This window comes from Thamnophis sirtalis, unplaced genomic scaffold (genome assembly GCF_051295495.1).
Source record: "Thamnophis sirtalis isolate CommonGarterSnake01/CBP01778 unplaced genomic scaffold, rThaSir2_p1.2 scaffold_13, whole genome shotgun sequence".
Lineage (NCBI taxonomy): Eukaryota > Metazoa > Chordata > Lepidosauria > Squamata > Natricidae > Thamnophis > Thamnophis sirtalis.
Genome location: NW_028261393.1, coordinates 540595 through 567582, shown reverse-complemented (window position 1 = coordinate 567582; position 26988 = coordinate 540595). Strand labels below are relative to the sequence as shown.

Here is a 26988-nt window from a genome sequence, read left to right as displayed (position 1 = left end):
CAGCTGGCGAGTTCCTGTAGGGCCCCCCAAGTCCCCTGGGTTTTCCAGGAGTGGCCCCTCTGCACCCCCCACCCCCTGCCCAGACCCCCGTCATCTCCAAATGAAGGCCAGGCACAGCCTCTGGGAGGGCAGAGGGGAAGGCTGGCTCCTAAGTGGGGAAGGGGCTTTTCTCAGAAGGGATCCAAGCCCACCCGCCAGCTCTGCCGTGAAGACTGAGCATCCACCCACAGGGACAGTCCACCTTTATCAGCAGAGGGCTACTTTTGCCTCCCTTTGGGGGTCTCCCAAGAGCAGGGGGCGGCTCTGGCTGGCTGGCTCTCAATGCAGGGCTGCCCTTGGAGGGGGTCCTCTTCCCAATGCCCACCCGGAGGTTTTGGCAGCCCCAGGAGCCCCCAAGGCTGGCAGGACTCTCACCCAGGGCCTTGCCAGCACCCCCCACACACACACGGGGGACGCAGGGAGCAAACGCAGCCAGGAGTTTCTACGTTTATTGAGGGTTGGACACTACCATCGTTTGGGGCCGGAATAACTTACATCGTCCAGAGGTGAAAAGGTGGCGCTTAATATCTCTACCCAGTGATACGGGGCTAAGGGACTAGTATTTACAGGGGGTCTGTACAGAGTGGGGGGCACCCAAGGGGCCAGGGGGGAGGGGAGGGGGGAAGTCACAGCAGGGGCACCCAGTAAACAAAGGGAAGCCGGGAGGGGGGCAGGGGGGCAGTGCAGCTTTCCCCACCCAAGGGGCCCACTCTCCCATCAGCAGCTGTGTCTCTGGGCCCGTCCGCCGAGGCCCCCCAAGGCTTCTCCTGGCCAAACACCCCACCCTCAGCCCATGCCCAGGGTGTCTGGCAGCTCAGCCACCCACCTCCGCGGCTCCTTCCCACTGCTGGGTCTCAGGGTTCAGAGGTGCCAACTCACAACCCAGCACGGCCCTCCGGCTGCACTGGAGCAGAGCTGCCTGGGCATCGCCGACTCATGGCCACCGCAGCGAGATGGCCAGCAGTGTCCGAATCCCGGCCCTTCCGCCCACTCGGGAGGACCAGCCCCTTCCAAGCGGGGTCGTGGCCCCAGCCCCATTTCCCCCCCAAGCTGCAGGCTTGGTTCCGGTCACGAGGTCTGCACGGAGACGCCAGGGTGCCACCTGCTGCCCGCTGCTCAGGACCTTCTGGCCTGCAGGCCTTTGGGCAGGAGGGCCTCCGGTGCCCAAGCTGCCCGCCCAGTCGGGTAAGAATGGCGCTGCCACTGAAGGCAAGGCTGGACGTGGCGCTGCAGAGGCCCAGAGTGCCTTTTTGCCAGTCGGGTGGCCCCTCCCAGCTCAATGGAACTGCTCTGCTCTATTCTCCCGCCCCCCCCACCCCCACCCCCACGCTGGCCCAGACCGCCTTGGCCCCCCTTTGCCCTGGAGGAAGTTTGAATCCCTGGAGGCAGCAGCTCCTCTCGCCAGCTCTCTAGGCAGAGTCGAGCCAGGGATGGTGGGGTGGGGGGGACAGTGCCAGCCTTTGTGGGTGCCAGGAAAGGGAGGCGGGACACTATGGGCAAGCCCCCCAACCCCCCCTCCATTTGGGGAAATGAAAGCGCTTTGGCTCCTGGAGTTTGGGGGGCAATGAGGGAGGGGGGCACGAGCAGGGCTGCTCTTTGCACGAGAGATGGAGGAGGGGGAGCCTCGCCTGCAGTGCCCCCCACGTGGCTCGGGAAAGGGAGGGCCGGCTAGCCTTTCCCCCACCCAATTAGGGGCCGGAGGAGGGGCCAGCGCCCTTCCCTGCCAGCCCCCCTCCTCTCCCCTCCCTCCTGCCCTCCCCCTGTACCCCTCCTAGCACCACGGACAGGCCGGCAGGGACCTTCCAGGGCGGGGCAGCAGCTGGGCCCCGGAGGGAAGCTGGGAGGGCCCCGGGGCCATGTCCCCCCCCCAGTTAGGGGGTCAGTCAGTGCCGGGGCAGGCCGGGCCACCCTAGAGTTGCAGCTGGTCTGTGATTTTGGCCACCAGGCTGCGGAAGGCCAGGGAGGTGCCAGCCTGGCGCCGGAAGAGCACTCCGTGCAGCCCCCCCAGCCGCTGCAGCCGGCAGACCTCCACCTCGAAGCAGCAGAAGTGCTCGCTGGCGCTCTTCCCGTGGGTGCAGGAGAGGACGAAGGGCTCCGTCTGGCGGCGGCAGCAGTTGGCAGAGTCCGTGGCCTGGCAGAGGGCGGCCAGGATGGCCTCGGCAGAGCGGGTGCTGGTCAGCTTCACATTCCAGGTAAATCGGAGCAGCCGGGGTTCTGCTTCCTTTTGATGCCAAGGTAGATTGCAACTGCGGGCGAGGAGGACCAGGAGCCCGTTCAGACGGCACCAGATGCCCCCCAAGGCCCAGAAGAGGGAGCCCGGTCCAGCCAAGGTGCCAAGGGGGCAATTTTAGTTTAGTCGGGGTTTGTGGCCCTGGCTTAAGGCTTGGGGAACCTACAACGGTTATGATTATTCTAGCCTTGCCTTAGTTCCCACCCCCTCCCTCAGCCTCTCCCACCTCACAGGGTTGTTGTCGGCAAAAGAGGAGGATTAAGTATTTGCTGCCATGAGTTACTCATACAGGGCGGGGCATAACCTTTTCCTAGGGGGTCACAGCAACACTTGTAATAACAACACAAATAATTCATACACCATTCGAAAGCCCATCAAAAACTGAGTTTATTGACACGATTTAATAGTCAGTATGACCACCATTAGCCCTTCGAACAGCATTCAAATGAGGTGGATAAGAACACAACAAATCTTCAAACAGTTCCGTTCGATTTTCCAGATTTTTCAACACAGTTTCCAAATTCATTCTCAAAGTTTCAACCGAAACAAATTTAACATTTAATAGCTCATTCAATTCAGTTTTTTATGGGCTTTAAAATGAGGTGTCGCGGAAGTTGTAAACTGCTGTCGATCTTGCTGTGACCCCCTAGGAAAAGGTTATGCCCCGCCCTCTGGAAAATCTGGAAAATCGAACGGAACTGTTTGAAGATTTGTTGTGTTCTTATCCACCTCGTTTGAATGCTGTTCGAAGGGCTAATGGTGGTCATACTGACTATTAAATCGTGTCAATAAACTCAGTTTTTGATGGGCTTTCGAATGGTGTATGAATTATTTGTGTTGTTATTACAAGTGTTGCTGTGACCCCCTAGGAAAAGGTTATGCCCCGCCCTGTAGAAAGAATAAAGGCGCAATATAAATAAATAGAAATGAACCCCATCAGGCTGTAGAGATAATAGGGGAACAAGCTCTGGAGACAACGGACCAGTTCCCAGAGATAACTGCAACCCCCCCACCCCCAACTGAGCTGGACCCCAGACCCACACATTGTACGCAGCCCAATCCCCCAAATGCCCCCCCCCAGCTGAATCCTGCAACTGGACTGTTCAAAATCAATGCAATCCTCGCAAAGGTTTCCTGCTGTGGCCGAGGAAGCCGACCTCTCCCCCCCACCCCACTCCCAGCCCCTTTGGCCTTCCCAGCTCTCCCCACAGCCTGCCCCACAGATGCCCCACCCAGGGACTCACCTTGTGAGCGCAGGTCCCCTGATTCTCTCAGGTTCGTCTGCGACCCTGGAAGGCAAGGCAGGAGCAGCAGTGAAGGCCAGGGGGAGACGGGGGGCGGCCGTGAGCGTCATCTGGGGGAGCCCCCCCCCTCCTCCTCCTCCTCCACTCTCCAGCTCCTCAGGGAGACGAGGGAGAGGGGGCACCTGGGCAGGGGCCGCCTGGGAGAGGGTCATTTAGAACTGCAAAATGGGGGTCCCTGGGGCCAGAGAAAGGGGGGCAGGGCTCGGCCATGGCTCTGCCCCCTTCCTTACCTGCAGCCTTTCTATGGGGGGGGCTCATTGCTCTGCCCGGGTGGCTTGCAGCCAGGGCAGGGCAACCGGGGCACCAGCTGACTGCCTGGCAGAGGACGGGGAGCAGGCTGGGCTGCTATGGGGTTTCCACGCCGCCCGCAGGCAGAAAGGCCAGCCCCCTCGGCCACAAAGGCTGCCCGGGAGCCCCCAGTGCTTCGCCCCCACCTGCGATGGAGGGAAGAGGGTCCCAAGTGCTGAAAGGCCGGCCAGATGGGAGTGGGGGGGGGCTGAGGGGTCTAGCCAGGCAAGAGGGAGCGCGGAGGGGGGGGGAGGCAGCGAGAAAGGCAGCAGCAGCGGGGGGGGAGGGGGGGGGGAGCAGCCACTTACTGATTTTAGATCCTTGAGGCACTGAAGCACCCGAGACGCACCTGTTAGAATTCTGCCGCTTAGAGGGGTCAAGAGTGACCCTGAAAACAGAGAGAAGCCAGAGTGAAGGGGGTGCAGAGGGCGGGGGGGGGAGAGCAAGAGAGGTTAGTGGGGAGGGGGCCTCAGTCCTGCCTCAGTGGCTGCAAACGCTCCGGGTGGGGGTGGGGGTGGGAGGTAGAGTCCAGGTTGTGCAGGGAGAAGCTTCTTCCAGCTGGTTTTTGCGGGTGGGACTGCATCAGAGCCCCCCCCAGAGGCTCCTCCAGCTGAGCCCCCCCAAAAGCGAACCTCCCTCCTTTTCTTCACTCAGCCAGCCCACAGCCAGGAGTGCGAATCCTGCCCATCTGCACCTAAAAGGTCCTCCCTGCCCTGGGCAGTTGCCGGCCCTTCTTTCTGCCAGATTAGAGACCCCCCCCCTGCTTGGGGCTCTGGCTCCTCCCTCAGTCCCTGCAAGGACCCCGCCCTTCTCCCTTTCTGCCCCACAGCCCTTCTGAGGGAGGATGGGGCTGCCTGGGACTTTGGCCCTTCGCTTCCAGGCCCCTGGTTGGGGGAAGGGTCTTCTGTTCTGACCTTCCTGCCTGAAGCCCCTCTCTCAGCCAGCTCTTTCCCCCTGCCCCACCTCCTCCCTCGCCTCTCCCGGGATTGGGGAGGGGGTAGGCCAGAGCCGCCCCCCCTCTCCTCTCTTCTCCCCTCCCAGGAGGGTCTCCTGGGGACACAGCCGCCTTCAGCTAAGCAGCGCTGGGACGAAGCCACCCCTCCACCCAGGGCTCGCCAGGGGGGAAGCCATGCGTGCCCCACACAGAAGTCATGCTCCAAAGGCTCGGCCAGGCTCTCTGGGGTGAAGCCCCCACCGCAGGGGTTGCAGAAGGCGCCTGGCCTTTGGGCTCCCCCCTCCCCTGGCTGGGCCCAGGGAAGACGAAAGCCGCTGGATCACCCGGATGCCGTTTATAAAATGTATTAAACGTCCCCCCCCCAACTCCCAGGGACTCTCTGCCAGGTGTCTCACTGTCGGCAGGTTCCTCCCTCTTTCGCCTGCAGGGTGGCTGCCGCTGTGCGAGGACTTGTGGGGGGCGGGGGAAGAGACCGCCTGGTTTCCCCTGGATGGCAAGCCCAGGGAGGGCCAAGCAGACTGGGAAGGACCTGGGGGAGGCTTCAGGGCGGTCCCCAAGGGGAGGGGCTGCATAGGGGGGCCCTTGGTGGGGCAGAGGCACTGACTGTAGGCGGGCACCTTCCCTTGCTGGGCCAGGCTGTCCAAGAGCTGCAGGGGAGGCCGGGCACCCAGGCGGCAGTGCCAGGGAAAGGGGCCTCCCCCGTCGGCTCCCTCCGCTCTTCCTTCAGGTAGACTTTAGTGACCGTTCAAAGTTACGACGACACAGAAAGAAGGGACTTACGACCGTTTTCCACACTTATGCAGCGTCCCCGTGGTCCTGTGATCAAAATCCCGTCATTTGAGACGGCCGCAGGGTCACGCACTCCCCTCTTTGCTCCCCCCCCCACTGACCAGCCACGTCAAGGGGAAGGGGACGATTCATTTAACAACCATGGCGAGAAAAGTTGTAAAATGGGGCAAAGCTCACTTAATAACTGCTTTGCATAGGAAAGGCCTGAATTCCGCAAACTAACTGTGGGGGGGGAATAATTGGATGCTGCAACACCCCCCCCCGGCTCCCCCCTGGCCTCCGCTTACCTCCGCGTGAGCTTCGAGGTCAGTTTGCTGAAGAGGTTGGAGGTGGCCCGGCTGCGGCTCTGAGGCAGAGAGGGGGCTTCGTGGGAGAGGGTGGGCGAGGGGGGCGGCCCGTTCTGCACGCCGGTGCCACGCCGGTCCCGCACTTGGCCCCCGTGGAAGGTGCTGCGGATGTTGGTGCCGCGGGAGAGCCGGCTGCGGTCGGAGGAGGAGGAGGAGGTGGCGATGCTGTGGCTGGAGGGGGAGGCCGGGGGCACCCGGCTGGCACCTGAGCTGTGGGGGGGAGGACGCAGAGGGCACCACTCAGGCCAAGCCCCCAACAAGGAGAACGTGGGGCCCGGAGGAAGGTTTGGCCTTTGACCCCGGAGCCCCCGCTGCAGCCTGCAGCCCCTTGAGGTGACCCCCGTCCTCCTCGGGATGCTAACCACCTGCCTGGTCTCTGGACACCAGGCGACCAATGGCCCTGCGCCCTCCACCGGGGAGCCCTGGCGCGGGCACTCCCACGCACCCTGTGCCCCTGCTGGGTCCCTCTCTCGGGAGAAGGCAAGGGGGCTTGTGGGAGGGGGGCTCTTCCTCTCTTGGCCCTGTTGAGCTGCAACAGCTTCTGCTTCTCTCCTGAAGACAGGATGGGGGGGCTGAACTCCCAGCAGGGCTGGCTGAGCAAGTCTGGGAGTTGAAGGGCTAAGATGGAGACCCCCTGCTTCCTGAAGTGACCGTGCCCCAGAGCCCCCCCCCCGAGGCCCCTCCCCACCCAAAGCCCACCTGTTCTCCTTCCCGTTCTGGAGCAGGGAGTGGCGGTCGCCCCCAGGCCTCTCCGTGCAGACGTAAGTGTTCCTCCGGGTCATCATACTGGAGGGGATGTTGTTCTGAAAGGGGAGGGGAGACGGCCAGCTCAGAGGCCGGTGCTGGGGGCCAGGAGGTCAGAATCAGGGGGACGGAATGGGCTCAGCGGCATCACATTCTCAGCATCCAGGACTTTGGCAAGTTAGGCATTAAGAGAATTAACAGAGGAGCAGAGCCGGAAGGGGCCTTGGAGGTCCTCTAGTCAAACCCCCTGCTCAAGCAGGAGACCCTTTGCCTTTCCAGACAGGGTTCAATCTCTCCTTGAAAACTTCCAGTGACGGGAAACTCACAACTTCTGGAGGCAAGGAGTTCCACAGGCTAATTGTTCTCACTGTTAGGAAATCCCTCCTTTGTTCTGAATTGGCGATGCCCGTCCACAGCAAAGGAGGACGAGGGGCGGCATGAAAGCAGGGATCCAATATTTGAGGGGCTGCCACAAAGAAGGGGAGGGGGGGCAACCTATCCTCCAAAGCCCAGGACGAGAACCAACGGATGGAAACTCACGAAGGGGAGAAGCAACTGGGACCAAGGAGGAAGAACAATTTGCCTCCGGAAGTTCTGGGTTTTCCATCCCTGGAGGCTTTGAAGAAGGGGCCGGAGAGACGCTCGTCTGTGAGCGGAGGGTTGGACTAGAAGACCTCCCAGGTCCCTTTCAGCTCCCTTGGTCTCTTCATAGCTGTATCGGGGATTGTGACACCCAGGGGCACCTCCTCACCCAAGCCCCCCTTTGGCAGGCTCTGCTTGGACACAGGAAGCGGGACCAGAATTTGGGAGGCTCGGCTGGGAGCCCCTTTGTGGCCTGGCTCCGGGACTCCTGGGCACGGAAGGACCTGGGCAGTGCCCCGAAACAGCCCAGTGCCCTTTCAAGCTCCGTCCCGCGTTCCCCGACGTGTAAGGGGAGCTCCTTGGTGCTGGCAGGGAAGGCACGTGTCCCTCGCGAGGCCCTGGCACGGGTGCCCAGCCGCCGCCACAGAAGGAGGGCTTGTGCCGAGGGAGGGAGGAGCCCGCCAGCCCCCCTCCCGCCCCCTCACCGTGTTGACCGCGCTGTCCTTGCGCCGGTCGGGGATCTCCGATTTGTTGGGGTTGTTAGCGCTGCTCACCATGGGGCTGGAGGGCGGGAGGCCCCCCCGGCCGCTGCTCACCACGCTGCAGCTGGCCTTGCGCGAGGGCATCCGCTCCTCCTTCAGCTCCCCGTCCCCGGTGCTGGTGGGGCTCCGCTTGGGGTGCTGGGGGGCGGGGGAAGGGCCACCTGGGGGGGCAAGGGGGCACTTTCAGAGAGGGCGGCATCCGAGGAGCCTGAGGGGAAAAGGCAGAAGGGGCCCCTCCGTCCACAGGGAGCCCCCAATGGGCAACACTTCATTTAGCGACCACACAGAACAAAAGGGACTTGGGACTGGCGTTTCACACTTATGACCACGAAAGCATCCATTCATGGTCAGGTGGCTCACATTTATGACGGTCGCAGTGTCCTGGGGTCACGTGATCCCCTTTTGCGACCACCCGACAAGCGACGTCAATGGGGAAGCCGGATTCACTTAACAACCATGTGGCTAACTTAACAACTGCAGTGATTCAGTTAACGACTGTGGCAAGAAAGGTCATAAAGTGGGAGAAAACTCGATAACTGTCTCGTTTGGCAGGAGAAACTTTGGGCTCAGTTGTGGTGATAAGTCAAGGACCACCTATACTACGTCCCTCGTCTCATCCCTCTTGGAGGCCCCTCAAGCCTCTGGAAGGAGAGCTGCAGAGCTGCGGGACTTAGAGGGCTCAGGGGACTCCTTGAGGCCATCAGGCCAACCCCCTGCCTGCACCAGGACTCAAAGCGGCCTCCGCTTCACGCACCACAGCCGCCTCCCCATGAGCTCTTGGACCGTTTCAGGATTCGGGGGACGAAGCTAAGGGGAGGGCCGGGGCTTCAGAGGGCCCTCCAGGCAGTGTGCTGGGGGGGGGGTCATACCAGACCCCAAGAGTGGCCCCCAGGGCTCCAGAGGTGGCAGCCCCCCTCCCTCCCCCCCGGCCACTTACAGAAATCGCTGTGCCGCCGTTGCCGGTGGTACGTGGAGGAGCTCCGTTGGCCCTTGGCGTGCGAGGAGGACTTGCTGGTGCCGTTGGAGGCCTCGCTGGGCGGCCGTGCTCGGGCCAACGAGAGGCTGCTGCCCGTGCGCGACTCCCCCCCTTCCACCTGCTGGACAGAGCAGATCGCCAGGCCCGTCAAAGCTGCTGCAGGACACGCTCAAGTGCACCTCAGGGGTGGGGCAGCTGCATCCCTCTCGGGGGGGGGGCTCCTTCCTTAGGCCAGCTGGAGGTCCGGCTCCTCAGAACCCAGGGACCCTCCCCCCCCCCACGCCCAGAGTCCTCGGGTGAATCCAAAATCTGCCCCTTGTAGACTCCTGGGCAACGGAGCACGATTGAAGCCCCCCCCCCGTGTGGCTTTGCACTAGGGTGCCCCCCTCCTCCCCCAGTGGGGGGGGGGTTGACAGGTCTGTACCTCGTTCTTCCTGCCCAGCAGCAGGTAGGTGGCTGTGACCTCGTTGTACTTCTGGTTGGTCAAGGCTTCCTTGATCTCCTCCCGGGTGTAGCCCATGCCCACCATGACCTCTGGAGAGGGAGGAGCAGAGGCAGCCATCACCCCAGCCCAAGGCCCCCAGGGGCCCGGAGACCCCACTGCTCTCAGGGACGGGGGGGGCTGCCCAGCTGCCCCACTGCCACTCCGCTCGGGGCCCAGGAGAGCAGCTGGGCCTTGGGGGCAGAGCCTTCAGTCTGGGACGGGGGGAGGACCTCAGGCGGAGGCAGCAGCCGCATTCGTCAGGGGGAGGGTCCGGGGGGGCTACCTATGCGCTTGGCATCCGCAAAATCCTCCTCGGGTTCTCGGTAAGGCTTTAGCTCGTCCCCTTCGTAGCCGATATTGATCCACTTGTCCTTCATTATTTGCTGGGGGGGGGGGGAGAAGCGTTAATAGGGGGCCAAACTGCTGGGGCTCCTCCCAGTCCCCCCAATGCATCCCCCTGGTGCCCTGAGCTTCAAGCCCTCGTAATTCCCACCTGAGCTATCTGGGCCCCCCAGGTGAGCAAAGACCGGTCCCTGCAGCCCTCAGCACGTGCTCAGAGGCACCTTTAATTCTTCACCCAAGAGGGCCCCCCCCAACCCTTTTTCCCAGCATGGCTCTCCATTTCAGGGGAGGAAGAAACAGCCCCCCAATAATCTCCAGGGTGCCTGCGGAGGCCCAACCGGAACACCCGCTGAGCTGTGCCAGGAGGGGAGGGCGTGGGGGCGCAGTGCCTCCCTGACACACCATGCAATTATCCTTGAGTCAATTAGGCTAATTACAATCATTGGTGGGAGGGGGGAGTCAGGGGAGGAAGGCTCAGCAGCGGGGAGGCCAGATCCCGTGGAGACGGTTGCTAATTAAAGGCCCGGGTTCTTGTGGGTGCCCGGGAAACTGGCATGGGGGATGGGCAGTGCCAGCTGTGCTCCTTCAGCCCCAAAGGGACCACAAGGGGGGAAGGAGCATCTGGAGCCGCCCAGGGATGGCAAATTGCCACGAGGGGCTTGCCACGGAGCTGGGGTGCCCTCACCTCCAGGGTGCAGCGTTTGGAAGGATTCAGCACCAGGAAGCGCCTCAGGATGTTTTCACAGTCCGTGGACATGTAGAAAGGGACACGGTACTTGCCACGCAGCACACGCTCCCGCAGCTCCTGGGGGGGGGGAAGAGGCCTGTCAGTCAGAGCGCAGCCCGGCTCCCCCCATCAGTCCCTCTGGGCAGCCCGTCTTCTGGGGGGCAGTGCTGCCTGGCCAAGGGCGCCAGAGGGCTCATGCCAAGGTAGCCATGTGCCTGGAAGATGCCAGCCACTCGCTCCTCTGGTGGGACCCGGCCTTTGCAACCTCTGGCCTTGGGCATCAGCGCATAGTGGGGAGAGAAGTCTTTGCACAGAGAGGCAATTCATAAAATAAAGAAATAAATAAGCAGCCAGAGGCACAGAAGGGGAAAGCCGAACTCCCAGGGGGAGATGCCGGATGCCCAGGTGCCCTTTTCCTGATTGGCTCCAGAGCAAAGGACCCATCATGCACAGCCTCCCCCCAAGCATCCCAGCCAGCCCTTTGGTGACCTCGTGCTCCCCTCCTTGCAACTGGGAGCCAGCCCTGCCCCTCCCTCTGCGCCCCAAAACCCCTGCCCCACAGCCTCACCTTGAGGTTCTGCCCATCGAAAGGCAGGGAGCCGCTGACCAGGGTGTACAGGATGACCCCCAGGCTCCAGATGTCCACCTCCGGCCCATCGTACTTCTTGCCCTGGAAGAGCTCTGGGGCGGCGTAGGGGGGGCTCCCACAGAAGGTGTCCAGCTTGGAGCCGAGCGTGAATTCGTTGCTGAAGCCAAAGTCAGCTATTTTAATGTTGGCGTCCGCATCCAGCAGCAGGTTCTCCGCCTGGGGGAGAGGAGGTGGGAGTGGGGGTAAAGTCTTGCTGCAGCCCCCAGGCCCAAGAAGCTTTGGGGAACCAGCACCCGAAGTCCAGTGAGAAGCTGCCCAAAGCCCCCTTTCCATGCTTCCCCCAGCTCCTCCGCTGACCTCGCGCAAACTCTCCCCACTGGATGGGTGGCAGCACACAAGATCCAGCCACTCGGGGAAAGCTTTGGGGGGGGGGGGCTGAACCTTTGCCCCCATACAAGGAGAGGAATTCGGGGGGGGGGGAGATGGGAGCAGCGTTGAAACTCCTCACCTTCAGGTCTCTGTGTACAATATTCTTCTGGTGACAGTAATGCACAGCTGAGACAATCTAGGGGTGAAAAGGGGGAGGGTCCTGGCTGGAGTGCAAGCCCCCCGCTTGACCCCTCCAGCCCCTCCACAGCCCCCTCCCAGGCAAAGCAGGTGATGGGGTCCTTTTGCCCCAGGCCCCTTGCCCAGGTGAGAGCCCAGTGGAGGAGGGAGTCTCTCTAACCCCCCCGTCCCCCCATGCCAGATGCGCCCATTTGCCCAGCAGGGTGAAGGGACCCAAGCGGACTCTGCCAGGCGGCCAGAAATGCTTGACCACCCAGCTAGGTCCTATGGGCACCCCTGAGCCCCAAGAGCGGGGATTCTCGGTGGCTGCGTGAGGCCCAACCTGTCTGAACTTGGCTCGGGCTTCTTTCTCCTTCATGCGGCCGTGGGAAACCAGGTAATCGAAAACTTCTCCTGCGCGGAGAGAGGAAGGACAGGTGAGTGAGGGCAGCCGGGACGCCGGGAAGGCTGAAGCCGAGGGTGGGTGCCACGGACATCTGAACCCATCGGGGCCAGGGGAGGGCAGGATGCCCTTGCAGCTGTTCCTGGAGATCTGCCAGGAAGAGCTTGCCCAGGTACTGGGTGGGCAGGTGCCAGTTGGCCTGAGAGAGCGGGGAAACGTCTCAGCTTGTCAGCACAAATCGGGGTCAGGCGGGGACGGCTGGGGCGCCAGAGATGCCTGGTGGACAAGGCTCCTTCCGCTGCCTCCACGCGCAGAGTTCCGTCGCCCTTAGAAACCAGTGCAGGCGATGGCCTTTCCTGGAGGGGCACATGCCCACCCTCCCCCCAACCTCCCTGCAGTCTAAAGGGGGAAGAGCCCCTCCCCCAGGCGGCCATACCTGTGGGGCCCTTTGAACTTGGTGGCTTCCTTGCAGGCATTTCACGACCAAACTAGGGAACGTCATCAGCCAAGCTCAGAGTGAACGGATGATGCTCCCTAGTTTGGCCATGAAATGCCTGCAAGGAAGCCACCAAGTTCAGAGAGCACCAAGGATCCTCCCCTCTTCCTCCTCTTCCTCCCCTCTTCCTCCGCCTCTACTCTGCAAAACCCTCTCCTGAGTGACCCTGACGAGGTTACCCAGTTGGGTCATGAAACGCCTGCAGGAAAAGAGCTCTGGGGCCACCAAAGACCCCCCAGTAAAACTGTGAGCTGAAAATCTTCTCTTCCACCGATGCTTCACCCAGAAGGGGCCTGGGGGGCCAGGAGGGCAGCTCCTGGGAGGGTCTGGGGGCTGCAGACCTCTTGAACGGAGTGGGGCTCATTTTAAACAGCTACGGGAGAGTCAAACTGCAGTCAAGGGGGAGCCCCCCCTCCCCACTTCAGGTAGCAGGCAATGGCGGCTTGGGACCCTTCCATGAAGATGCTGCCCTTTGCCTTAGTGGGGGGCTGCTGCCTGGGTGCCCCCCCCAAAAAAACGCTGGCCTTCCTGCAGCTGCTTTGCAGAGAGACACAGCTGGAAGGCTCTGAAGAGGAAACCACTGGACGAAAGCGGCACTTTCCAGCCAGGAAGGGCAGGCGAGGCTTACCGGCGCTGGCATACTCCATCACCAGGTAGAGGGTCTTCTCCGTCTCAATCACCTCGAAGAGTTTCACTGCGCAAAGAGCCAGAAGCCCCATCAGGCTCCCCGCCAAGGAGCTGCCCTCCAGGGGAGGCTGCCCCTCCTGCCCCCTCTCCCCCCCATCACCACCACAAACCTCGCGGGACCCTTTTAAGGGAAGAATATTTTGTTTTACGTGGGGCCGCACTGGGCGAAACTGGGAGAGTTAAAATTCTGAGTGGCAAGACAACAAGTGGGCACTGCCACTGGCGATTCTGCAGCGATCCTTCCTGGGGGAGCACAAAGCCTTGCGGGGGGGGCATCCCACAGCAGTCCCTGCTCCTCAAAACTTTGCCTCCATCCCAGATTCTGCTCATTTCTTAGGGGGGGAGGGTCCTTTTTCTGACCGTCACCACTTTCTCTAGCAAACTTTTGCAACATGGCGTCCTCTGAGCCCCCCCTTCCTATCTCCGGCAAGGGAGGGGCCCCATTTGACCCCAGCCTCCCCTGACCCCTTCAGCTGCTGAGATCACGACTTCCTGGTGGGAGGGGGCTTCTTTTTCTTACCGATATTGGGGTGATTCAGTCCCTTCATGATCCTGACTTCTCTGAAGAGCTGCAAAAATGCCCCAAACAGGAGTTAGCTGACCCCTCCCCAAAGGTCACAGCATATTTTTCTCTCCAACCACCAACTCCCCCCCCACTCCCAAAGGCAGACTGGTTTTAAAGTCCCCCCAAACAAGGATGTTTCTGTAAAAAGGACGGCTGGCAAAAGGAAAATAGGACTTTCCCTTCCTTCACCAGCCTCCCCCCCCCTTCCATAAATCCTTATTGTGCTGTTTCCCTTTTTTCCCCAGTGTTCCTGCAGAATGAATGGACGAGCTGTATACGTGACACGGCCCTGGCAGGAGATGTGAGGTTGGGGGGCAGGAAGAGGGGGGCTGCTTAGTATGGACCCGAAGTTTGGAATTTGACAAACTCTGAATGCAGAAAGAGGCTAAGCATGTTGGGCTGGAAGGAAAATCTTGGCCTGGCCAAAGGTTCCCTTGATGGGTGCAGAGGAAGAAGGGATCAAGAGATCCCTCGTTCTTTAAGAAGAGAAGGATTTTTGTGTTGGAGAGGGGTATTGGGATGCCTTTTAGAACTTCCTCTTTAGATCTCCTCTTTCTTTCTTTCTTTCTTTCTTTCTTTCTTTCTTTCTTTCTTTCTTTCTTTCTTTCTTTCTTTCTTTCTCTTTCTTTCTTTCTTTCTTTCTTTCTTTCTTTCTTTCTTTCTTTCTTTCTTTCTTTCTTTCTTTCCTTTCTCCCTGGGCCTTGGCATTAAATGAGAACACTACATTAAAAAAATTGCCTGGGGGGGGGGTTGCCATGAGCTGTGCAAGGTCAGGCACCCCATTAAGGATTCCGGGTCCCATTAAGCCTCCCTTTTCACTCCGGTCCCAGGCAGCCTTTCCTCTGGGCGTATATTGTGTGTGTGCAGCTTGGCTCACTTGCTGGAGCTCTTTGCTGGAGGGCCTGGGAACGGCCCTTGGCTTCGATCTGCAGATCGTGGATGAAGGGACTGGGCCTGAATGGGCTCTGGCCGTCTTGCCAAGCTGCGCTGGGGGTTGAATGGCATTTAATTGATTAACCGTGATTAATAATCAAGAGGATCTCCCAAAGCAGATTTTGCATAATTAAATTATAATGAATAACAATATCCCTGTCTGGCTGTCTGCTTCCTTTCCCTTCGATCCCTTCCGGCTCTTCCTTCTCTCCTAGTGGAGACCCTCTTCCAAGAGGGGGGGGGGTTCTCTGCAGCTGAAGGGCTCTTTCCAATGCCCCCCCGCCCAGTCAGCCACTCATAGACCCCACATTCCCTTCAGGGCTACCACGGACCCCCCTTGGCCACTGATATGGGGGCTTGCCCTCCCCCAAGAGACCTGGATTACCCAAAGGGGCAGCAGCTGAACCAATGGCCACTGTGAAGGGGGGCAGGCAGCCTTTACAAGTCACCCCCCCTTTCCCTGAAACTCATTTGTCCTGGAGGATCCAGCCACTAATTAGGAGGCCCACCCCTCCCCCTCCCCAGTGGGAGGCTGGCAGGAGCCGGGTTTCCACAGCGACCAGCTTAGGCTTTGAGCCGTAATTAGGGAGGGGGGCAATGGGGAGCAATCTCCCCCCCCCCATGGCTGGCAGGAAAGGCAGGGAGCCGAGGAAGGGGGATCTCAACCCACATTGCCCAGGCTGAGGGCTCACTCAGAGGGTGGGGAAGGGGCTGCTTAGCCCTGCAGAGGGGCTGCAGGGACCTTTCTGAGCAGAGGAGGCCCTGCCACTCCTCCCTCCGTGCCCCCCCCAAGTCCCTTGGAAAGGGAGGCAGTTGGCAGCTGGGCTATGAAGCCCCCCCCTTGCCCCCCTCACCAACATCTGCTCACCTTCTGGAGACTTGTAGGATTGAGCTGCGTCTTGTCAATTATTTTGATAGCCACCTTCAGAAAATACAATGCAGGAAATCAGTGGGGCTGCCAGGGTGGGGCCTTGCAATGGCCGGGCCCTGAATCAGCTGGGCTGAAGCCTCAGTGGCTCCATGGAGTGGGGGGGGCATGGACCCCCTATTCAATTCAACAGAGAAATCCACAGGTACCCCTCTCCCCACACACACAAGGCAGGACACACACACACACACCCCGTGGCGAGCAGAGCTGGCAGCTGTCCTGGCTGTCCCTGGGGCTGGGCCCTTCTCTGGCTCTGTGGGGAGCCTTCCCCCACTTCCTCTCCTGTGCTCCGGAATGCCCCCCTGCCCCCTCGGGATTCACCCTGGCTCTTCCACTGAGGGCAGGAGGATGGTGGGGTGAGACTGTGGCGGAGAGTTTGCTTCTGTGGATGGGTCTTTGCCCCTTTCCCTTCCTCGTCCAATTGCAGATACTGTCTTTACTTTATGGGGTTTTTGAGGGGGGGTCAGTCTTTGAGTACCCAGAGCCTTCTGGAGGGTCTCGGCCAGGCCCAGCTTTTGTGAGGGGAAACCAGCGGCCATTCAGAGCCCCCCCATGGGATGGCTGGGAGGGAGCCCCCATCAGGGGCCCTGACTCCCTCGGAAGGTGACCCTCCCCCTCCCCTTGCCAGCTCCGCCTCTTCCAGCTGGCCCCTCCCACCTGCCAAGCAATCCATAGCTACCACCCCCGGGACCCCAAAGGGCCCCCGGCCTCCGCCCAACTCACCTCCCTGCCGGTCAGGATGTGCCTGGCCAGTTTGACCTTAGCGAAGTTGCCCTTGCCGATGGTCTTGAGCAGCCGGTAGTTGCCGATGTGGGGCTGCTCGTCGGGGCAGGAGGCGATGGAGTTGCGGCACCGGGCGCCCAGCGAGCGGCTGGACCATGACGAGCCCTTTTCGGAGCGGCTGCTGGCCAGGGTGGAGGGCTGGGGGGAGAGCGGCGGCGTCACCATCAGGGGGGCAGGCTCCAGGGTGACCACCGGGCAACGCTGGTGCTGTGGGGCAGAAGAAGGGTTACTGGAGAGGGGAAGGGGCCTGGCCCAGTGCCAAAGCTGGATCTGGGGCCCCATGCCCAAATGAAGGGGTGGGGGCACAAGCCGTGCCTGCCGGCAGCCCTATTTCTCCAGGCAAGGACTCTGCCAACCTCTGCCCCACCCTTGCCACCCAGAGCACAGTCCCAACCCTCCTTGGCTGCCTGCTTCCATTCTGCCCAGCCTCCCAGGGGAGAGAAGCCCCCGGCCTGTCCGGGCTCCCTGAGGCCCCCCAAGCTGCCCCCCCGTCCTCCATCCCAGAGGCTGCTTCCATTTGGCTCTACAGGGGTTGTTTTGGGGACGGCAAGGGATCTCCCCCCCCCCCCATTAGCAAATTTCACCTGGGTCAGTTTTGAACCGAGAGCTTTGGAGGCACAAATTCTGCTCCTCCCAAACTGCACTTTAGAAAAAGTGGGTGAAAAGAAACCACTCCTGGATGGGGAGCCCCCCCCCCAGGTCCTCCCTCCCAAAGCAGGATGGGCCAAGTGGGGATTCAGGGAGGGCCCCTCCCACAACCCCCCCCCAGGAGACTATCCAAGGGGAAAAGGAACTGCAATTGACCCTTTTTTTACATTTTATTTTTATATAAACAATCCATTCTCCATTGACCAGTCTGTCGTCTGGGTACACACATTTTGTGCCAACATTCACATATACAATCTTATTCTTCAACTGATCCAGCTTCGGGATAGTCTGAATCTACCCCCGAGTCTGACAAACCCCCCAAGCCTTCGCTGGCAGCGCCCTGTGCCATGCGGTCAGTGGGTGCAACTGGGCACAGCTTTCTGCCTGTGTCGGCCAAGGGCTGGGCAAGGGAAGCTCAGCCGCACAGGGCCGCGATGGAGAGGGCCAGGCAGCCGGCCTGCCTTCCACTTCAGACCGTTGCCAAGGCTGAAGGTGCCATCCGCCCCCCTGCTCGCCCTGGCAGGCACAGCCTTTAGCGGGCACTGGACCCAGACGCTGCCGCAGCCTCCCCAGCCGGAAGAGCCCAGTTGCAGTTTCCCAGTAGTGCCACAACGTGCCCGTATCATGCCCAGTGCCAGAATCCCGGTTGGCAGACTTCCTCAGGGTGGGATGGGGGGGGTGGCGTTTTCCAGGGCCGAGAACAGAAAGGCCAAAGGCGGAAGAGGGTCTTCTCCATGGCACAGTCACCGGGGGGGGGGGTCTGTGCACTCCCCCAGTTGGGTTTTGCAGACAGGGGTGCTGCTGCTGCTGCTGCCAGGATTCTGGGGGCGCATTTGAGGGTGGAATCTGAGCTCTTGGTCCCTTTGCTTCTGCAGCATTTGGGACAGCCTGTCCCACCAGATGACCTCTTGGGGGCCCAGGAACCACCTGGGTAAGCGGCCTTGTTTTCCTGGGCGGAAAGGCAGGGAGTGCTTGGAGGAGAACTGGCCAGGCTGCCCCCCCTGCAGTGGGGAGGAAGGCTGGACAGAGGCAGCCGGGGGGGGAGCTGGGTGTGAGGATGACCTTGTTACTTGTTTCCAGTTGGAACAAATGTCCTTTTGTGGCTTCCAGCCTGGGGCGTCCTTGGGAGGGGAGGGGGGGAGCGCCCAGAACACAGCTACTTGTTGGGGGGTTGGGGTGGGGGGCTAAGACGTGACCCCTGAAGGTCCGAGAGTCCCACCCGAAGGCCAATCCTCTCTGCCGAAGAAGAGCCCCTGCGGGGGGGGCTTGTCAGAATCGTTTCTTCTGGAGGGTCTCCCTTCTCTTAGCAGGCAGGCACGAAGGCCCCCCTGAGCCCCCTCCCCGGCTCATCTTCCCAATCAGACCTCTCCAACCAGGTGACTTAGGATTACAAGTCCCACCATCCCCAGCCAGGAAACATTCTCTTTGGCCCGGGGGCTTCCGTCCATCACCCACAAGGCTCAGCCATAGGAACACAGCAAGAACACGCATGGAGCACAGAGATCCAGATCCGCCTGCCCGTTTCCCCAGGCTTCCTATCGGCTTTTCCCAGAGCCCGCTGGACAGCTGACCACCCGCTCCCCAAGGAATACAGGGAGTCCTCAACTTGCAACCGTAATCGAGCGAAACCTTCGTTAAGTGAATTTGCCACAACTTGCGACCTTTCTTGCCACAATTAAGTAAATTACTGCAGTCGTTAAGTTAGCAAACCTGGTCATTAAGTGGATCTGGCTTCCCGGGACGCTGCTGCGACTGGTGCAACAGTTGCCAGCGTGAAGAAAGTCAATTTTTTCCGTGCTGTTGTACCTGGAGGAAGCAGGTGCCACTGGCCAGGTGAGGCCAAGGCCCTTGGAGGGGAGGGGAGGGAGGGGATCCACCTGGCTTGGGAAAGGTAGCCAAAGAACATTTGAGGCTGCAACCTGAATACAGGGAGACTTAGGAGCCCCAAATTTACGTTGCTAAGTGAGGCATTTGTTAAGTTGAGTTTTGCCCCATTTTCCGGCTTTTCTCTTTGAGTGAGTCACTGCAATTGTTGTTAAGCGGATCTGGCTTCCCCATTGTGTCTGCTGGTCAGGAGGTGGCCAAAGGGGGTCGGGCGACCCCAGGACGCTGCAACCCTCCTAAAGGTGAACCAGTCGCCGAGCATCCAAAGAGAAGCCGCCTGGGCCACGGGGGGCCCGCGATGGTCGCAAGCAGTGTTTCTCAACCTTGGCAACTTGAAGATGTCCGGACTTCAAATCCCAGAATTCCCCAGCCAGCATTCGCTGGCTGGGGAATTCTGGGAGTTGAAGTCCGGACATCTTCAAGTTGCCAAGGTTGAGAAACACTGGCTCACAAGGGTGAAAAATTCTCATATTATTGTAACTTCTAACGGTCACTAATTGAACTGTTGTAACTCGAGGACTACCTGCAAGAGGCTCTTGGAGAAGGGGCTGCCCCAAGGGCCAAGACCACCTCAGGCGTGCCAGCAGAGGTACCACGCTTGGCTCAGGCCCTCCTACTGGGGCACCAATGCCAAAAACTTCGGAGGAGCCAAGGGGACGGAGGGAACGAGCAGAGGATGCGGAGCCCCATGAAGGTCAAGGGAAGGGAAGAGCTGGGCCCACTCCCCTTGCAAGACCCACATGGGGCAAGGAGAAGAAAACAGAGCCATTCCCCCTCCAGTAGTGCAGGATCTGGAATGATGAGAACAATTAACCAGTGGAACAACTTGCCACCAGAGGTTGTGGGTATTCAATCACTGGAGGTTTTCAAGAAGGTATTAGATAGTTTGGAATGGTGTAGGGTGGGTGTTTCAACCTTGGGAACTTTAAGACTTGTGAAGTCCACTCCTGGTGTAGAGTCTCCTGCTTGAGCAGGGGGATGGAGTAGAGGCCCTCCAAGGTCCCTTCCTGCTCTATTCTGATCCCTCCCTCCCTCCCTCCCACTGGCTGGGCAAGGAATGGATCCGAGGTGGTCTGGGCGAGGGGCACAAAAGCCGGAGACTTTGGGGTGGCCTCCTGGGCAGCGGATGGAGGGACCAGGAAGCAAACCGGGCTGTTCCCGCCTGCCCCAGAGAAAGCCACCAGAGAACTCTCCTTCCTGGGCAGCTGGCGGGGGGGTGGGGGTGGGGGGAGCTGGAGCCAGGCCTGCTGCCTGGGCTGGCCGTTCTGGAAAGCTCCCTGCGTTTCCAGGGTGCAGGAATGCCTCGGTGCATTGTGGGATGCCCAGGAACGCCGCCTGTCGCCTGTCCTCTCGTGAGTGTGCAGGGCCAGGGGGGGGGAGGGAGGGGCTACAGCTCCCCCCTCTTCAGCACTCATCAATAATGCACTGGAAAACAGCACTGCACGCTTCAAAGAGATGGCAGGGTGGCAGGGCGCCTGGTGTGCGCCTGGTGCCTAGATTCTCTCACTCCAGGGGGAGACCTTTCAGAATGCCTGTGGCGTGCAAAACGCTGCCCTCCTTTGGATCCCCCCCCCCCTTTCCCCGCGCTCGAGCAACTGCAAAACCTGGGCACATCGTGAGAAAAAGGTGCTTGGCCCCTTCTAGGCTGCAGTAAAACCAACAATGACTCAAGGAATTTCAGTGCCAGCGCAGCCACTAAACAGGCCAGAAGGGAGTCCTTGGAACAAGGCCAGTGGAGGCCAGAGCCCATGGGTCGCAGCCGGCACCCCTAGCCCCAAAAGGTTTGGCCCTCTGCAAATGAGAAGGGGTCCTTTGCCCCCCAATACAGGGGGGGGGGGAAGGAAGCCAAAGACTCAGCAGGGGCAGAACCCGAAGGCGAGGCCACTACCAGTGGGGCCCTGAGCCAGGGAGTGCCACTCGGGCCCACGACTACCCTCAGCCATGGAAATCCACTGGGTGATTCTCCCTCCTGCTCTCGCAGCCTACCTCACAGGGTTGTTGTAAAGCACCTGGGCCTCTTGGATGAAAGACAAATTCAAAACAAATAAACTATTTGTTGCATATATTTTCACACAGCTTTTTCTTGCTAACATCCCTATTTCGATTGCTCCCTTTAAAGTGCCGGAATTTTGTTTCGCTTCTCCCTATTGCTCTCCTCCCGGGATCCTTCGCCCCATTGCTTGCTCTATGATGGGATCCAGGGGAAAACGGTTAGCAAACCAGCCTTCCTCCCCAGCCCACCTCCTTCCTCCAGGTGCCAACACTGGCAGGACCCTGCAGGTTGGGCCAGCAGCCTCCCTAGCTTGGCGAAGGAGGGCACCCCACAGCACCCACCCCGACCCTGGACTGAGCCCCAGAGCGCACCTGGCCTCTCCCTCCCGATCCAAGCAGGGCTCCGCGTGGAAGTCTAGACCTCCTTCTCATTTCCAGCCAGGCCTGGGCTTACATGGGCTCCACGCCAGGCCCTCGGGCTTACTCACGAGCAGGCAGGCAGCCCCAGTCCCTGGGCCGGGCGAGATTCTCTGAAGCACCCAAACCCAGGTGGGACTCCGGGCGACACCTTCGCTCAGCAGCTGCTTCCGTCAAACCGACAGGTCGCTCACTCCCCGGAAGCCCCAAATGTTATTAACCTTTAATCCAAGAAGATCCCGACAATAACAGAGGAGGAGGAGAGAGGCCAGGTGAGCCAGGAAGTGGCCCTGCCCTGACACCTCATCCTCCGAGAGCCACAGGGCCAGCGGCTGCTCCTCTTTCAGGGGAAACCGGAATGGCGGATGAGTCCCCAACTGGAGGAGCGTCTCACTCGGGGTGGGAGGCCAGACCACACCCAGCCAGCCGCTCGGCAGGGGACGCCTGCACAGGTGTGTACCCACGCCCTCTCCCGCCAACCCACACGCCCAGGGGTCAGCACCCCCCTTGGGCCAGGGCTGTTCACATGCAACCACTGCGTGAAGGAGGCCAGGAGCAGCCCCTGGCCACCTGCTTCCAACCCTCGGAGCGGGGATGATCCCGAGCCCTGCCTGCTCAAGGCCCGGCTGCAGAAGGAGGGCTGCGGCAGGCAGAGAAGCCGCTGGTCACAGAGGAAGGTGGCCAAGGCCATCGCCAGGCAGAGAGCTCTCAAGGACGCAAAAGAGGAGTCGGTGCCCTTCGGTCTCTGCCAGCCTGGCATGGCCAAAGTGCCACAGCTCTCCTCTAGGCTGTAATGTGGGGCCACGGGCAGCAGCCTCTCCTCCAGACCAGCTTCATACAAAGCTCCGGATGCCCCTTGGGAGCTCGGGGGTGGGGTGGGGGGGTTCATGGCAGGGGGCCCTCGGCTCTCCCTTGGCTCCTCTGGAGCTCTGGCTGGGGGAAGGGCGACAGAGGGGCCAGCTTCTCCTCTGGAGGCTTAGAGCAGGCAAGGGCCTGCAGCCTCCTGGCTGGGCTTCACTGCCTTGGGCTACCAGGAGCTGCAGGTGGCCGGACTCGTTTGGAGAAAGCCCCACGCCAGGCTGTCCCTGAACAGGTTTGGCAAAGAGCTCTGGAGCAAGATGGCACCGTCTGCCTCCCTCCGTCATTCGTACATGCTGTACTCCTTGATCCGAGCTGCTGGGGAACCACACCCGGGCACTCCCAGGCCCAGGCAGGTAGGGGCAGGCTGCATTGCTCCCTGGCAGGCCAAGGGAGCTCTCGGCACATGCTCAGAGGCACCCTGGTCATTTGACAGCTACTGGCCACCAACGCAGGTGCTAGGGGCGATGCCTAGCTAGCTGCCATGGTGAGGACCTCGCTGCCATGGCAACACAGCGGTGCGGCACTCTTCAGGAAGCCTTGGCGATCTGCGATGTGGCTGTCAGCAGCAGCGGCAACAGGGAGGGTGGGGCCTGAGCCGGAGAAGGCCTGGCAGAGAGCAGCAGCAGCAGCGGCGGGCCCGGGGGCAAGCGAGCCCCGGCACAAGGGGGGAGGGGGCACTGAGGCTTTAAAGCGCCCCCCCCCAATGGGCGAGCACAGTCTACGAGCACGAGGAAAGAGATGCGACAGGAAGCTGGGATTTCAACATGAAAGGAGGTGACATCCTTTGTCGCACAGACATAAATACACCCACCCACAGCCACCGGAGTCCCACACAGCTTCAGAATACCCTGCTGGTGTTGCTGGGGTGTCAATCAAAGCAGAGAAAGTCTGTGCTTGGGGGCCCAGAGAATCTCGGGGGCCCAGGGCCCTTTTTCATAGGGGGATTTTCAGGGGCCATGCCAGACAGAAGTTGCTCAACCCCCCCAGAGGGAAAGCGGCTAGGCTGACCCAGGCAGCACCTGAAGCACAATGCACACACCTTCACACTGGGTGTTCTCCCCCCCCCAATTTTGGCCAAGGACACAGCAGCTTCTAACATCTTTTGCCAAAACCTAGTCAGGCAGTTTGCTTAAAAACACGCCACGAAGGTGTACAGTAAAATGCTGTGTCCTGTAAACAGCATTTTGTGCAGCCCCACAGAAGAAGGGCCCACACCTCACCCGCTTCAGACTGAGTGATATTTGGGGGTGGGAATACTCCTTATTCCAATAGCTTGGCAGAGACCCGGGCTGGCACCAAATAACCAGCAAGGAAGCCAGCCTCCTGCAGCCAGGACATCCCCTCCCCTCCCCTCCCCTCCCCTGGGAGAAGGGTATTCCGGGACAGCAAGGAGCTCCCGGGGTGTCTAAGGGGGCGACCAGAGGCGGAGGGGGGCTTGCACAGAATTGGGGGGCTCAGCCTGCAGGCCACAGCCCGCCTTTGGGGCACTCCTTGGGGCGGCCGAGGGCGCTGGGCCGGCCGGTCGGATCTCTCAGCCGGAGACCGGCTTCCCGGCCCCTCGGAAAGGACCCCCTCTGGCCGCTCGCTTTCCGCCTCCTGCCTTCCCCTGGGGCGGGCGAGGCCGGACGCAGCGCGGCAAAAGCAGCAGTCCCTGCCGGAGGCTCCGGACTCCCCCTCGCCTTCTGCCGCTCCCCGGAGCCCCCCCGCCCACCCCCGGCCAGGCCCACCGCCCTGCCCGCTAACGCTGCCGCCGCCAGAGCCCCGGGCGGGCCTGCCTGCCTGGGAAGCCGCGGCACCGGTGGGCGGCCCAGCGGGGTGACCTTCGGCCCGAACCTCGCCGGAGACCGGAGCGTTTCCTTGGCGGGGCCCGCGCCCTCCCCCCCCCCGTCGCCATCAGCCTGCAGCGGAGGCGCAGCGACCGGCCGCCGCCAACTCCTGGCTGCCCGCCCCAGCCCGGCCTTCGCCCAGCCCCGGTAAACAAGAGGGGCCGCCGCCGCGGAAGACTCACCGGCTCGGAATTGCGCTCGTTGCCCGCCGCCAGCGCGATGCGCAAAGACATCTTCTCCCGCGGCCCAAGGCCGGGCGCGGCGGGGGCGACGACGGCCGCTTGCCTCCCCCGAGTGGCCACTCATGCGCCCCGGAGGGCGAGAGGCGGTGGGGGGAGCGGCTGGAGCGGCGGGCGGGGGGCTCCTCTCGGCGGACACGCGGCTCGAGCGGCGCTATTCGGCCCGCGCGGCCATGGGGAGGGGGAGGGCGGGGGCCGCCAAGGCAGGCCCGGGGTCAGCTCCGCTCTCGGCCGCCGCCTCTCGCTCGGCTTCACTGCCGCCTCGGTGCCCGGCCCGGCCGCCGCACTCTCCCCGCAGGCAGGAAGGGGCAGCGGCGCTTCCTGCCACCCCCCATATGGCTGCGTCCCTGCGCTGGAGGGGGGGAGAGGAGGAGGAGGAGGAGGAGGAGGGATGCGGCCGCAATCGGAGCCCCGGGAAGCCCCCGCCCGTCGCGGCCGCCGAGCCCCCTCCCCTCGGCCAGGCGGGGCGCGGTTCAGCTGGGGCTGCTGCCCGGGGGCGCCGGATCCATGGGGGGAGGCGCCAGCATCGGCCGCTTGGGGACGAGCGCGGGGGTCGAGGCAGCGGCTGCTCGGCGGCCGGAGAGGCGGCCGTCGCGCAGGAGGAGGAGGGAAGAGCGGGGGAAGGAAGCGGGGCGTCGAGGAGGAGGCCGGGCCGGCGTGGACGACACCCGCCAGGCGCAGGAAGCGCCCCCGAGCTGCTTAAAGGCGCCGCCGCCGCCGCGGACCCGGCGGAGGGCAGCCGTTTGGCTTCCTCCACGCCCTGGCAGGCGCGGGAGGGGCCGGGGAGGTGGGCAGCCGCCCGAAGGAGCTTTCTGGCCCGGGAGAGCAGCTCCCAAAGCCCGCCCGCCTGGTGCGGCTGCTATTCCCGAAGTCAGGCCGGTTTCTGGCTCCGAAATGCCGCGGCGACCTGGAAGGCTGGTCCTCGGAGCGCCCAGAAGCTTTGCAACAAAAGCCTTTGATTCTGGGCAAAGAGCCGCTTCGGATGCAACATGAATTCTCACGGAGGACCCACGCTTTATTGGGGGGGGTCTTCTTTATTTGTGGGGGGGTTCTCTTCTCGGGCAGTTGGGTAAGGCCATCCTCCGGGCCCTTTAAGTCACACGAAGGCTGCGAAACGCGCGGTGTCTCTGGAGCCCGAGACAGCCTGCCGTGCCCCTTCCTGCCCAGCCGGACATCGGCTTCTTCCCCCGGGCACAGCCTGCCAGCAGACGAGGCGGGCAGGTGAGGAAGGCAGCCCTGCCCAGGTGAGCAGGGCCCCCCTCTGCTCTCTCCTCCTCCTAATAAGCAGCCGGCTGGGACTTGCACCCCCTCCGTGGGCAACGTGGCCATTCTAGACTTTGCCCCCCCCCCTCCCCGTCATGTTTGTCCGAGGGTTGGTTGGCATCAGTACGTGGTGGACGAAAAGGTCCAACCGGCCGAAAAGGAGAAGGAAACGCTGCAATGATGCGCCCTGCCCTGCCCTTGAAGGCGCACGTCCAACCGGCCAGCGGGAAGACCTGCGGACTTCGAATCCCAGAATCCCCCAGCCAGCATCGCTGGGAGTTGAAGCCCGCAGGCCTTCCCGCTGGCCGGTTGGACGCGCTCTCTTCAAGAGGCCAGGAAGCTCCGCCAAGCTGCGGCCCTCCCTTGGTGGGCAGCGAAGGAGACCCAGGCAGGCTCCTGGGCGGCTCCTCACCAGGCCGCCTGCCGGGGCTCCATGGAGGGAGCACCTTCCATGGCTCAACCGGCGGCCGGTCAGCAGAGAGAGCAAAGGGGCCCTTCGGCTGCCGCTGAGCAGCTGGCAAGGAGAACCGGTGGCCATCAGGGACGCTGATTCCGCAGCTGCCCTGGCGATGGGATTTACTGGACCGGCGGCGCCCGATGTCCGGTTCACGACCCCCCTTCCCGCCCCTTGGGTGCCCGGTGCCCGGGAGGGGCTTCCAGGGGCGCCCCGCCTGCCCGCTGCCAAGCCGTGCCAGTGCAGCGCCCAGGCTCCGCCCCTGCCGGCGCTGATTGGCTGCGAGGCAGCATGGAGACAGGCCGGTAGGCCCGCCCCTTTGCCCCGAGGAGGCCGAGTGGCTTTTCACCTGCGCTTTCTATTGGCAGGAAACGCAGCCAATCGCCGTCTGCCGAGCACCGCCCTTAACTCTTGGCTGCTCTGCCAGAGGTACGAAGGAGGCGCTTCTGCGCAGGCGCAACCCGGCATCCGAGTCGAGCGTTTCTACAGTGGCGCCCCGCCCCGCCGCGGGGGGTCCCCGGTATTCCTCCGCTCCCCGCGGGGGCTTGAACCGGTTGAGCCGTGCAATCCAGGGGGCTTCCCTGAAAGGCTCTGCAGCCCTCCGCCCTTTGGGATGGGGCTCGCATCACGAGCCGCTCCTGGAAAGAAGAAGGGCTCCCCGAGCTGGCTTGGCCGGGGATGATGGGAAGCGTGGTGCCCGGAGCGCACCTGCAGGGAGGGGCCTGTGGCTGGTCCCACCGCCCCCTTCAGCGCTTCCTCTGCCTTGAGACTCAGAAGAGGGGGGGGGTCTGGGTGTCGGGGCTCAGAAAGCTGCAGCTCGGGAGGTGGGATGGAACCCCCCCCAAACCCCTTATTGCTTCCTGAAGCCATTGGCTGGGCGGGTGACATCCGCGGGCCCCTGTGCGGGCTTCAGTAACCTGCTGAGGTGTGGCTGTGCGATGCCAGGCCCCCTCGTGTCCTCCTGCCCAGCCAGCAGCCTCAAATAACACCAAATGGAAAGAAATGGTGGAAGGGGCTCTTGGGGAGTCCAGACAGAGGACGCTGCCGTGTCTTCCAGGAAGCCGGAGGAAAGAGCCCCCCTGGAAGGAGGCGCATCACCTGCCCCACGGACAGAGGGTCCCTCCC

The 26988-nt window shown here is 62.0% G+C and overlaps 1 protein-coding gene across 6 annotated transcripts; it reads right to left on the bottom strand.

The window, feature by feature from the left end:
- Positions 1 to 474: 474 nt before the first annotated feature.
- Positions 475 to 24858, bottom strand: MARK4 (microtubule affinity regulating kinase 4). Of its 6 annotated transcripts, none has more exons than XM_087727589.1 (18): positions 24090 to 24854; positions 16220 to 16486; positions 15437 to 15490; positions 13591 to 13639; positions 13012 to 13077; positions 11828 to 11898; positions 11447 to 11503; positions 10918 to 11154; positions 10308 to 10427; positions 9564 to 9663; positions 9221 to 9330; positions 8758 to 8917; positions 7764 to 7981; positions 6652 to 6755; positions 5893 to 6162; positions 4170 to 4249; positions 3514 to 3558; positions 2085 to 2285 (listed from the first exon to the last, which is right to left on the bottom strand). In XM_087727589.1, exons 1-18 carry the CDS (start codon positions 24138 to 24140, stop codon positions 2221 to 2223), a joined length of 2124 nt encoding a protein of 707 aa, XP_087583715.1. In that variant the 5' UTR covers positions 24141 to 24854; the 3' UTR covers positions 2085 to 2220. The 6 variants fall into 6 exon arrangements, 5 of the variants coding, with proteins under 5 accessions (XP_087583713.1, XP_087583714.1, XP_087583712.1 ...); XR_015698336.1 differs by having other exon boundaries at positions 2265 to 2285; positions 5893 to 6157; positions 24090 to 24855; XM_087727587.1 differs by lacking the exon at positions 4170 to 4249 and having other exon boundaries at positions 475 to 2285; positions 8758 to 8914; positions 24090 to 24858.
- Positions 24859 to 26988: the final 2130 nt, after the last annotated feature.

Coding starts and splice junctions, on each gene's coding strand:
- MARK4 (XM_087727586.1), bottom strand. CDS start 24,140: ATGTCTTTGCGCATCGCGCTGGCGGCGGGCAACGAGCGCAATTCCGAG. Junction 13,640..15,436: donor ATCCTACAAGTCTCCAGAAG/GTGAGCAGATGT, acceptor GCATTTTTGCAG/CTCTTCAGAGAAGTCAGGAT. Junction 9,331..9,563: donor TGCGGATGCCAAGCGCATAG/GTAGCCCCCCCG, acceptor CTCCCTCTCCAG/AGGTCATGGTGGGCATGGGC.